Source organism: Diospyros lotus, chromosome 1 (assembly GCF_014633365.1).
Source record: "Diospyros lotus cultivar Yz01 chromosome 1, ASM1463336v1, whole genome shotgun sequence".
Lineage (NCBI taxonomy): Eukaryota > Viridiplantae > Streptophyta > Magnoliopsida > Ericales > Ebenaceae > Diospyros > Diospyros lotus.
This window is the reverse complement of record NC_068338.1, coordinates 18,327,716-18,340,716: the sequence shown is the minus strand read 5'-3', so window position 1 is coordinate 18,340,716 and position 13,001 is coordinate 18,327,716. Positions and strand designations below refer to the sequence as shown.

Here is a 13,001-nt window from a genome sequence, read left to right as displayed (position 1 = left end):
TCCGATGCAGCTACGGCCAAGAACAGAAAGAAATTAAGGGGGAATTTGAGAGAATGAGGGAGAGATTAGAAGTGTTAGGGGAATTAGAAGAACAGAAAAGAGGGAGATGAAGATCAAGAAAGGAGAGAGAATTTGGAAGAAGAGAAAAACAGATTTCAATTCATTAATTTCTTGGATAACCAAAACAAACCATTACAGCAATCTTTTATAGGCATATTTGCCTTCTAACAGCCTAGCACATGCTCCCATATGCTTCTAACCACTTGCTAAAATATCCCTAACAAACTATTCTATCTTATTACAATAATACCCTTTTATTGCTCATAGGGTCATGACAGAGACTGAAGCATAAGGGCCAAGAGAGTGAAGCAAGATTCTTATGAGCTCATCCCTAGGAGGGGATGCAAGGATGTGACCAAGACTCACTGTCCACTGTAGCCAATATATAATAACAGGCTAAAGGTTTCCGTAACACCAATAAACCACAAAGGGGAAATGGGATTACCATACCTAGATAGTGGACCTATAGGGAAAACTTTTTGAGACCTATTTCCAAAATCAAGAACCCACTGAAAAGGCACAAAAAAATCATCCTTATTACGCAAAGCTCCCTGCTTTGCAAGGGTTGAGGGAGGGTTGTTTTCATATACAACCTCACCCATATTTTTTGCAAAGAGGTAGTTTCCATAATTAAATCCAAAATTGACACTTTAGTCAAACTACATTCTCTAGCAAACACTTAAAAAAAAAAAAAAAAAACCCTATACATCTACTTCGTATGGCTTCTCCACATCAAGCTTACTAATAGGACTTGGAGACTTAGAACTAAGCCTAGAATCAACACTCATTAGCAACAAGAATCTGGCAGCCTTTCAGAAATGACACAACCCAAGACTTCAATCTTAGGCACAACAATTCTGCCAAAATTTTGTGCACGCTACTAAGCTCCTGCAACTGCTATGCCCTGCATTTCCTAGAGATAACAACTATAAAGGATGCACCTAGGCTATTCTAAAAGCAACCAGGCTAAGAAAATTCATGAGCACAGCTTACACCTCATTAACCATCACAATCCAGTAAAGCTAAAAAAACCAAGGAAAACCCATTAAAGCCGGGCAATCCCCATTTATGCTATTTCACTACATCAACTCATCCTTAGAGAAAGGTTTCTCGAGCCACTCTCTTTATAGTAGAGAAGTAGTAAAACCCAAATCCAGAAAGTAGGTCTCCAATCCTCCGACGAAGTGACTTGTAAACTTCACCACCTAAGACCTTAACTCACAACAAAACTTTCCACCCAAGCTCCATTTTGAAGAAAACAAAATGGGAGGTAAAATGTTTTGAACACCAAGTCAACTTCCACGAAAGTTTACATAAATTACTGTTCAGGCAACTCTTGGGATCATGCAAATCTGGGTTTTCCACTTCTACATTTTCTTTCTTGGCTTGGCCCTCCACTTTCCCCGACAAAATAAAGCATCCTTTAATCTTAAAAATATATTTTCCCTAATGTACGTCCCCAAGAAATCTATTAGGACTCACCTCAACTGGGACAAATAAGAAATAAAGAGGCAGAAGGAGAGAGAGGGGATTAACAAGAAAACAATTCCTAGGAATTGAGAAGTACCATCCAAAACATCTTGGTAAAGCAACCTATCACTTAATTGCTTACGAAAAGTGCCACCATCTCCAGCTCTAATCTACACACAAATAACTTTGCAACTCCCAAATTTCTCTACAAGACTAGTTCAAGGGAACAAGATTAAACAAAACAGAAAACCAAAGATTTTCTCTTTTTTCAGCACAAAATATTTTGGCAACTTCATTTTGAAAATCAAAAAACCATACGGCTCCCAACTAGTCAGGAACAACATATTTCATGATGGGAGATAATTTGCCTCCAAAAGGGTTCATAAACTTGGCATTGAATGCTCGCCCGTTACAAAATGTTTTGATCATTGCAGCACTATCTCCAAACAGACGGCAAAACATGAACCAAAAACCAAACAATTTCAGCACCAGAGCTGTACGATAAAATAAATTATTACAAAAATGAGAAAATAGAAAAGGTGCGTAAAAAAGAGCATCAGAATTCATGAAAAGAGGAAATAGGATGGTGAGAAAGGTACTCTAGTTGGATCAAAAGATATTGTTAGATTGTTGGTTGCAAAATATGCACACCAACCCACAAAATACAATAAGAAATGCCGGACAGTTCTTGGAAAAGTGATGGTTTTACTTCTTACTTCCAATTATCAGGACATGCAGGTGGATTAAATAATAATCATATATCATTGTAGCAGATTAGACAAAATTAACGTCACAAATAGATGTTATTTCTGTATCAACATAAATCCACTCAAACTAGTACTACCTTATTTCCAGGGGGCGTCAGCTGTATGAGCCTCTTTACAACACGAAGTGCAATGCTTGCAAGGGGCAAGATGATCAGTACCTGGACAATGATTTTTTTTTAAAAAAAAATCTTATTAAAAAAGCAAGTACTTTATCAAACCGACATTATAATAAGAAATAAACTAATTATAAGAAAAAGGCAGATATTGAAGTCAACAAGTTCAAGACAACCCAGAACTAAATAACTTGCAAAAAAGCAAGCCAAATGCATAGAACTTTCAGCAGAACCTGGTCGCCAAGAAATAAAATTTCCTTAACAATAAGATTTCACATGGAGATACACACCTACCATGTGTAATAAGATTAATTTGGATCAATGTTAGGTTTCTATAGTACATGTTATAGTTGATTTCTCTTTCCTTTTTCTGATTTGGTCTTCAAAGGGCTACTAGTATTTTGTTTTACGTGGATCTGCAGATTAGTCTGCAATAGTGCACTTTACAGGTCTATTTAGTTCAAATACACATTTGGCTAGTATACTAGGTTAGTTTCCATAATGATACAATGGTTACTTGGCCAGTTAATTTTCTACACATTCATTAGAGCCATCTATACTCAATGTTCCATTAAGCTTTCGTCATTCTATTTTAATGATGAACACGTAGTTTAAGCTCGTTACTTTTCATACATGATATTTCTTTTCTCAGGTTAATAATTGCCTTAGAATCTAGGAGTCATAGTTCATGCTCCTGTTTGTCTCCTAATCCTAACACTTCGAGTACTTGTATATGTCATAGCAGGTTCAGAAAAAAACCCAAAGGATACTAGTTTCTTCATGAATTGATAAGCAGATATATCTTCCTGCCAAGGTAACTAACAAAATTAATTTCAGGTTCAAGACATTTTCCTACTGGCTGTACTTGTGGATTCAAGACCATAGGTCATCACTCAAATCATTTAATTGCATAATAAGTCAAGTGCTACAGAAGCCTTTATATGAACTTGGAGTTGCACTCAATCCCTCTTTTGAGACCCTGACACAGAAAAGCATGTTAAAGGAGTTTAGAAATTAGAAGGCAGTGTTATTATCTTATATCCTATGGAAATATAGGGATTCTTTATGATGTATGGCAGAATAGTGCGACAACATGATTAATTGCAATAAAAGGAACAATCCGTTAGCTGTTCTGGATGCTGTGAATAGAATTCAAGAATATGTTTCGCCATCTGGGATTAGCCACAAGTGGTCTGAAGAATAAAGTGCAAAAAGATTTTGCTTGGAGAATATTATCATAAACATCATAACAAGTTGATCACATACATGTGATAGGGCAGTTACCAATGAAAACCTCATTTTTTATTTTAACTAATAATATATTCTAAAAAATTTCATATCTTGTCGCCCATCATTATCACTATCAAAGATCCTAACTAGGAAGACATCATCCCAAATCAAATCCTGAACTTGCAGAACATTGATTCAAAAATTACTATACACCTTAAGATATTCTTCCCACTTGTCCCTAGCAGTTCCTGAGCAATCTAATTATGTGTATTCAGTTCAGAAATCACTTCAATAAGTAACTTCCTCATTCAAGATTTAGAAAAATAGTGCAAAGGAAAGGAGTGATTCCCACTTATCATCCTTTGAGAGAAGATAAACAAAGTCATATCCAAGCCAAGGTACACAACTGGAACTTGTAATCTATTAAAATTTGCCTACAGTGACATCATTGGCATTCTTCTAGTTGGAGGCAGGATTCGAAGCTGACTGATGGAGAAAGGAATGATGATGTTCCGTCCAAGAGGATGCAGAAACAGAATTGAGTATAATGGGAACAAAAAAGAGTGGCAATTCTCAGTGTTAAAAGGTTTGCCTAAGATTAGTTTTAAGGTCTGGAAGATAGAAAGAATACAAGAAAGGAAGCACATAAAGGCTGGTTTCTAGAAGCAATCAGGAGTTTGTAACGGTAACTGCCACGTAAGGCAATTACCAGTTAGATAGTTTTTGTTGTAACTGTTTCCTTGTAATTCCCACCTCTATAATCTATAAATAGAGGTTTGGGGTAAGTTTTTAGAAGTCTATCTTTCATTTGTATCTTGTGAGATTGTGTACTGCTAGAGAGAAAAGCCTAAGTCTTTGTAATCTTGTGGGAGGACAACTCAGTTCATAGAGTTGTGAGGGCAGTGCATGTAACTTTTCTGATTTCAAGATAGTAGAACCAAAGCCTCATCAGTCTGGACATAGGGTCTTCCTAGTTAATAGGAGATCCGAAACAGGATAAATCTTTGGTGTATTGGGTATGATTGAGTGAGTTTCTTGTTCTATTCAATTCTGTCAAAACCGTGTTTGTCTTTCTTGAGGGTTGAGTGTGAGTGTGTTAAGCGGAAATTGTGGCAACACTCAGCCAAATCCGATCATTTAGTTATTTTGCAGTAGCAATAAATACAGCATATACAAGATTAAATAGGAATGTTAAAACCTTTTTTTCTTTTTTGGTTTTTTTTGGGGGGGGATGTGCTACTCTATCCCTTTTCGTAACACTTGATATATCAAAAGAAAAAAAAAAACTAAAATGAATTTTATACAATTAAAAGTATAGAAACACTTAAAAATTATTTTTTTAACTCTGTTGAAACTACTTCAAAGTTCGCATCAAAGTGAGATCTACTATAGAAATTCCCATGACCGTCCTTGTAATTCAGTCTCAGAGCTATTCTATCTCTGCAAGTCCAATTACCAGAAGAAAGCACCAAGCCTTACCTTAGGCCGTGTGAACCCATGGTCAAGGAAACCATCTCCATTAATAACTTCCTCTGTTGCACTTTCTTGATGTTTGGCCACTTTTGCATCATTCTTTGTTATCAGATCCCGAGTTTTGCATATATGGTTCAGCTGCAAAACATTTTTTCCTTCTTAACCCTGGAGCCTTTAGGCATATTACAATTAAATTTCATATAAATTGGAGGGTAAAAACATGAAGAAAAGATGAGTGCATGCACACACAGAATGCATTAAATATGCATCCATGACGCTTGAGTCTTCTTCCAGGTCTTTGAGATAAAATGGCTTCTTGTTGTGGTGCAGTATATCCTGATAGCTGTTGCCTAACAAAATAGGTTTGCAATGAACAAGTAAAAAAACAACAGCCAAAATATGCAACACATTAACTGAATGAAGATACGCAGTCAATTAGATTACTGAGGTTATTATTCAAACAGAAAAACAACTTTTATTGCAGAAAGAAAATATATATAAAAACACAACATGGACAAATTTAGAAGATTTCTTAACATGAGAAGAACACCGCTGATAGGCCATTCATTTAATTTATTCCCAGTTATAGAATTGTTTGAATTTTTGTTTACTACTATAATTCCATGCAATTGAAACTGGTGTATTAAGGTAAACAACACCAACACTTTTTTGATAAATAAACGGGGTATAACACTTCCTTGCAGTGAAAGAACTAGCATTACAAGGCCTTAATCCAGAATTCAAGAGTATAGAAAAAGGCTGCAAGCTTGAATACAATTGTGAAAACAAAAGAGAATCTTAAGTGGTAGAAATTGAGGATGAACTGGAATGAGAACCCAGAACAGGACTTGAAAGTAAGGATGGACTTCTAGAAAAGTTAAGTGCAAGTTGATAAAGTGCATCTCTAAGTTGACCTTGGAGTAGCACAGTTCCTGTTTCTTTGTCCTTAAATCAAACCAGGATCAGCATCAAACTCATCCACAACATTATTTTCCTTTGTAAGTTTAGGAACACTGAATAGATTCTTAGTCACTGTTAGAACATGTAAGACATTAGGTAAAGAAAGAGTAGAAATTGGTTTAGTTTGTGTAGGTAAATGCATAGTTATTAAATCGAGATTCGAATCGAGAATCGAAATCCTTATTTTAAGAATCGTGAATCGAGAATCGAATCGAATCGTAAGATACAATTTTAACTATAAATAATATATATCCATAGAAAATAAATAATGTGCCCACCACGATCAATTCTTTTAAATATAAATACATAAATAAACTTCTAAATATATTTGCTAAGTTTAAAATTATACCAAAAGACAAAAGTATATTCATGTTACCTTTAAATTCAAATTACACCAAACCAAACCACTTTCTAAATAACAAGCTAGAAAAGAAAAAAAAAACCTACAACTGTAAGGTTATTAATAAACTCCATTGTCCATAATCTTCACTAGCTATCAATCATCTTCATCATCTTCTTTGTTTTCAAAGATAGCCAAATTGAACGAATATTTGATTAAAGCGCACATGCGGACAAAGTCGCATGAATCGGATGAATCGTGCTATTCATGCGATTCACAATCGATTCGTCCGGTTCATAGTTAATTCTAAGGGATTTTCGATTCTCTCTATAGATTCGACTCGATTTCTATATAAATCGAGTCGAATCGTACGATTCGAATCATGAATCGTACGATTCTAAGGGATTTTAGATTCACCCTATAGATTCGACTCGATTTCTATATGAATCGAGTCGAATCGTACGATTCGAATCGTGAATCGTAAGATTCTAACAACAGTGGGTAAATGACTAAAACAACCATGTTTAGTAGGTACCTTCTTATCATTTCAGACTAAAACTTTCTCAATAGACTCGAACCCTAAAATTATTCAGCACTTTCAAGCCTCAAACATTCCTCTTCAACTTAGCACTCTCAATCCTAAAACTAAAGATTTTTAAATTGTAATGACGAACTTCAGCTTGCAATCCAAGTTCCTGCGTTTCTTCCTACCATCACTACTGTTAGCAAAATAAAGACATCCCACGCTTTCCACAGATACACAACCTAGTCAGTACACAGTCCATCTAGCAGGCAATAAAGCCCAAATAGCAGGGAAACAGCCAATGAAAACAACAACCATCCACAACAATAATCCTTAGAGAAAGAATAACCGAGCAAAGCATGACAAGAGGGTGATCGAAGAGCAGTATAGAATTCATTAAATCGATGACAAGTTTACATCTTCACTTACAAAGGGAGAAGAACAGCCTCTGTTTAGATGTATGAAAATCATTGCCTCCAGATGCATTGTAAATATCCAACCAATGGTTGTACAACCTTAATTTAAGACCATAGTTTGTTCTTGGGTCAGCATCCTGGAAAATTAAAGTTGGAACAATATTAAATTATTACAGAAAATGGACACAGAATTACATAAAAAGCATAATAGAGACCAGTGGGGAAGCAAAATTGTAACGTGATGCATGACATTTCAAAGTCAAAAATAACTATTATGAGCACCCCATTCTGCTCCAGAATTTTTCTTTTGTCAATAATTTTCCTAATAGATGATTTAGTATATAGACAACTGTGGCATGCACGACTTGCCCATGCAAGACAACCTAAAACTCCTCAAATGGTAACAAGGTACTATGGAAAGGTATTGGGATCATCAGAAGGACCTGCATATGGTGTTTATAGATCTAGAAAAGGCCTATGATATGGTCCCTAGAGAAATATTATGGAGGGTTTTAGAGAAGAAAGAAGTCTGAATAGCTTATATACAAGCCCTTAAGGACATGTATCATGGTGCAGAGATAAAGGTCAAAACATGCAGAGGGGATACTGAACCGTTTAAAATTATAATGGAACTGCATCAAGGTTCTGCACTAAGTCCATACTTATTTGCTTTAGTAATGGATGAACTCACTAAACACATTCAGACAGAGGTGCCATGGTGTATGCTATTTGCAGATGATATAGTGTTGGTGGATGAAACAAAAGAGAGAGAGAACACTAAGCTTGAGTTGTGGAGAAACAATTTAGAATATAAGGGATTTAAATTAAGTAGAAGGAAAACAGAATATATGTAATGTAAATTTAGTAAGAATGCAAGAGTGGAGGATGTTATAATAAAATTAAAAGACCAAATCATACAAAGAAAAGACCATTTCTGATATTTGGGATACGTGATTCAAAAAAATGAAGAAATTCATGAGGATGTCACGCATAGAATTAAGGCAGGTTGGCTGAAATGGAGAAATGCATCGGGGGTGTTATGTGACGGTTAAATCCCATTAAAACTAAAAAGAAAATTCTATAGGACAGCTATAAGACCAGTTTTGTTATATGGCTCAGAATGTCAGGCAGTTAAATACCAATATGAGCAAAAGACGAGCATAGTGGAGATGAGAATGCTAAGATGAATGTGCGGTCATAAAAAAAAAAAAAAAAAATTAGAAATGAGATTATTTGTAATAAGGTAGGAGTAGTGCCAATCGAGGAGAAGATAAAAGAGACTAGACTAAGATGGTTTGGTCATGTGAGAAGAAGACCAAGAGACGCTCCTGTAGGAGTAGTGCCAATCGAGAAGAAGACCAAGAGACGCCCCCATATCTCTCCACTTTTCTCTCTCCTTTGATTTTAGAGGAAAAAAAAAAAACAAGTTGTTGCCAACACCCACTAGCCGACGACCGCTATTGTAGTCACATTTGGGTTCAATTTTAAACAAAAAGAGAGATAGAGTGTGTATGTGTGTGTGAGAGAGATAGAGAAGAGAGGTTCATTGTAGAGGATAGGTTGGGCTCATCCATGAACCCAAATTCAACGTATAGGCACACCTGTGCGACAAACCCACTGCTGGGTTCATCACAAAGAAGCCCTCCATTACAATGAATTTGGAGAGTTCTACAAAGGCGGAGGGAAAGGGAGAGGGGGAGAGAGAGAGAGAGATTACAACCATATCACCAATGTTGCCAGAGAAGATCCTCCGCCGACAAGTTGGTAAACACGAGAGAATGAGAACACGAAGAAAGGAGAAAAACATGAGAGAATGAAACAACATTTAAATTATATGGGCATTTTGGTCATCTTAAATGTTTAACTAGAATGGCAAGGGAGAAATTGCAACATCACATTAAACTTCAAGGTTACCTATTATATTTTCTCAAACATTAGAGTTAGTTCTTACACTTATCCTAAACCTCAGGGTATCGCATGTAATTTCCACAAAAGAATAACCAATTGCATAAAACACGTAGTGTTTTGGAACCAGCCCCAAAAGAGCCACAAATGAGCCTACAATCAAGCACTTAAACAAGCTTGTTTAGTAGCCTAAATGAACCTAATACCATCAAAGCTTAGCTCGTTTACTAGTAAAGATTAGAAACCAAGTTCAAGCTGGTTAATTTAACTAAAGTACCAAGATTGAATGAGCCCAAATCGAGCCAAACCTTGAGCTGCTCAAGAGCAGTGCCTTTCATTAGCAACCTTAGACGCCATACAGTAGTCCCTATTGCAACATTCTCAAATGAAGGTTAATTCCTCGTGACACAACAAGACGTAGAAAATTTCTAGAAGAGAGAGATTACAACATCATGTTAAAGTGAGAAATCAAAAGTTTGAAAAAGGGCAAAAAGGCGAAATCATAGTCAAAAAACAAGTAAAAACCTCATCAATCATCAAAAGGCTTTAAGATGAGGATCAGAGGACTCTAACAAACTAGGGTCAACCAAAACAAAGTGGTTTGCTGATTTGGATTGCTAGAGAATAATGGTTGTTAAAGAACAAAGACCTCTTAGGGGAAAGCTAGGAGAGAGCTACGACATCTAGTAAGATGAAAGGGAGACAAGAGGGAGAGTGCTTTAATCCTTTTTGTGGATATTTCATCATAAGTTTTTTTTTATTTTAAGTAATTTCAACCACTTTCTATAGGTGAGAAAGGTCTAGACACGTGTCCTCGTAGTAGTGCTACAGAGCATCTAAATGAATAAGAAATACTGGCATGCCTACTATGACACCACCATGAATTGATACGAGGTAAAGGAGTGGTAAAGGCTTAAGAGTCAACTAAATAGTCAATTGTGGGGGTCGCCAACAGTTGATGTAGATAGACTGAAGGGTTGAATGTTGGAAACGGGCTTAAACTCTATTAAACAACTAACTTGGAAGCTGCTTTTTGGGATGTTTAAATGAAAAGGTAATTAAGTGCATTATGGATATGTTGTTAGTTCAAGAAACAGCATCTTGGCTAAACAAGGGAAAGGTCGCGTAAAATTGACCTCCTTTAGATCCCACAATGTGGGAGCCTTACGCACTAGGTTCACCTTTTATGATATGTTGTAAGGCATAAAGAAAAGATTCAAGTGATATAAAAATTATTGATTTTTGGTTAAAATTTGAGGAAATTGGATTAAGAGAGTAATGAGGGTGATAAAGAGGTAATTAAGCTAAAAAATAAAAAATAAATTAACTCTCAGCTATGTATAGATTTAGAGAAGATGGGAGAAGCTTGAGTAAGCTTCTAGATGAAGAGATGAATTACCTGCTTGTGCTTAAGTACAGGAAGGGATGTAAGGATGAGAATGAATCAAGCATTTAGGGCTAAAGGTCAAGATTTAGGTCAGACATTTCCAGCAGCTTCAGGAACTAGTTAGTTGCCTCAACCTGCCTATAAGGCCTTCACCACAAGAAGTTCAGAATGAGAAGCCCAACTACAAGCTAGAGTGAGAAAGTGTTGGAAGGAAAGAAAAGGAAGGGAGAAAGAGGAGGAAAGCCCAAGAAAGGAAGGAGATTCTACAGAAAGTTTAAGAAGGTTGAAGATTTAGTGAGGTAAGTGCATAGATATGCTTTACTCGTGTTAGCATGATGCATGGCTGTTTTTATGCCAGCCTATTGTGCATTGTGGCATGGAAGTGTGCATGATACGTGATGGACATCTTGCATGTAAATGCTGACTCTGGCATGCGTAGATAAGGAAGGTCCAATGCCACAAATATGCTGTGGTGTCCCTTGTGCAATGGCAAAGGTGTTGGTTAACATGACACTATGGCCTTGGGCCAGATAATGTAACAATAATGCTCAGGGGGAAAGAGCTTGAACCTGGGGTGAACCTGATGAATGAGAAAATGTAAATGTTAGGGGTTGCCCTTATGAAATATATGGTTGATGAGCATATTTTAATATTCTAAACCATGCAAATATGGGGAGGAAGACCAACTTGGGGTAGATGAGGAAAGGAGATGCACAATACTATTTATGTATTTTAAAGCATGACATTTTTATGTAGATGCGTAAATCTTGATGTATCAAGTTGATCATATGCTATAAAATGATGATGAAGTTACATTCAGTTCATGAGATTCCTTACTTACACAAGTAGGCTAGAAGGGAGATTTGAAACCATGAATAATACTGTCAATTGAAGGGATGGGGAGGACAGCCAACTGACAGTTGACTAGCTTATCAACTATGAGGAAACAAAAACTGTAAAAGGTTCGCTGGAAGTTGGGAAGGTAGACTAGTGGGGTCAACTGTCACTTGGAGGTTCAACTCCCAAGGGAAAGCAGACGACTGGGAGTTGGCTACAAAATCTAAAGTATCTATGGATCATCTAAGGGCATGATAGCCAACTGCTGTTCAACTGTCACAATTGGAAGCAAAGTGTCAAGCCCTCAGATTATGGGCTGGACAATTGAGGGAATTCCAATTGAATTCCAAGAAAGAATTGAATGTAGGAATACAGACAGAATGAGGGAGGGAAAAAGAGAGAATGAGAGGGAATGAAGCAGAGAACGAGAGAGAGAGAGAGACAGAAATGAGAAAGACTTTTGTATTATTCTCCGATGCCCCTTTCTCATACTGCTGTAGGTCTCTTATAGAGCCTCCAGCAATCATAACAGCATTCCAACAATATAACAGCTAACTAAACATAACAGCCAAAACAGTAAGCTAATTCCCTAACCACTTAAGTCTTAACCCTCATCTAGTTAGCAACTAGCGACACATACAAGTAGTTATTAACGACCATTTACTGATTCACCCCTAGGGTCATGACACAAAGGAATGGGAGTCAACTGGTCACATTAACTAATGACCTGAGACCTCAAAGAAAAGGAGAAATACACTCTCAAGGCAGAGGATCGGCACCTAAGAAATAAAGGGCAAGTATTACTCATTAAGTAATGACTCAACCCCACTTCTCAAAAGAAGTGACTCTGGCCTTGTGGCACAAGTCAGTCCATGGATGTGGCAGGTCGCAACCATGCTAACACATGCCCAAGGTTACAAAGATAAGGATGTTAAGATGGGCCATACAAGAAAATATAAATGAGAAAGGAGGTTGTTCGTAATAAGATTAGAGTTGCTCCTACTAAAGATAAGATGTATCAGACATGATTAAAATGCTTTGGTCATGTGAGAAAAACACCAATAGACACTTCTATGAGGAGTCAATGAAATAGAATAAGTATTTAACAAAAAAGATAAAGGAAAACCAAGAAAAACATGATGGGGACTCTTTAAGTATGATACAATTTATAAGACCCTCACAAAAGATAAGGCCATAGATAGAAATGGCTTGCAAGTGCCTAGGGTGTAGAAAGCACGCCCTATGTACCTGGTGCAACGCCTCACCCATTGATGCATTCGCCCAAGGGGATTTGAGCTCTCACAACTACCCTAAGGCAATTTTGCCTCACACCATCCCAACTTCTCCTTTTAAAACTACGATTCTAAGTGTAAATTTCCCATAAAAAATGCTGGTGACATATTTCAAACAAATAAACATCATTTGAATCCTTATCGCTAACTATACTTGTAATTCCATCTTGGCATGGAACAAGTATGATCGGCATCATCCTAAAAGCCTTAATGGAAGCCAATGTAGGA

General features: G+C 36.7%; 1 protein-coding gene across 2 annotated transcripts in view; it reads right to left on the bottom strand.

Moving 5' to 3' along the window:
• Nucleotides 1-13,001, bottom strand: part of LOC127801455 (protein NUCLEOLAR FACTOR 1) — a 79,702-nt gene that overhangs the window by 40,916 nt on the left and 25,785 nt on the right. For both annotated transcript variants that reach the window (XM_052336641.1, XM_052336649.1), the window contains exons 7-10: nucleotides 7,366-7,489; nucleotides 5,363-5,463; nucleotides 5,120-5,251; nucleotides 2,375-2,455 (exon numbers count right to left, since the gene is read on the bottom strand). In XM_052336641.1, coding sequence (XP_052192601.1) covers nucleotides 2,375-2,455; nucleotides 5,120-5,251; nucleotides 5,363-5,463; nucleotides 7,366-7,489 — 438 coding nt within the window. The remainder of the gene's footprint in view (nucleotides 1-2,374; nucleotides 2,456-5,119; nucleotides 5,252-5,362; nucleotides 5,464-7,365; nucleotides 7,490-13,001) is intronic.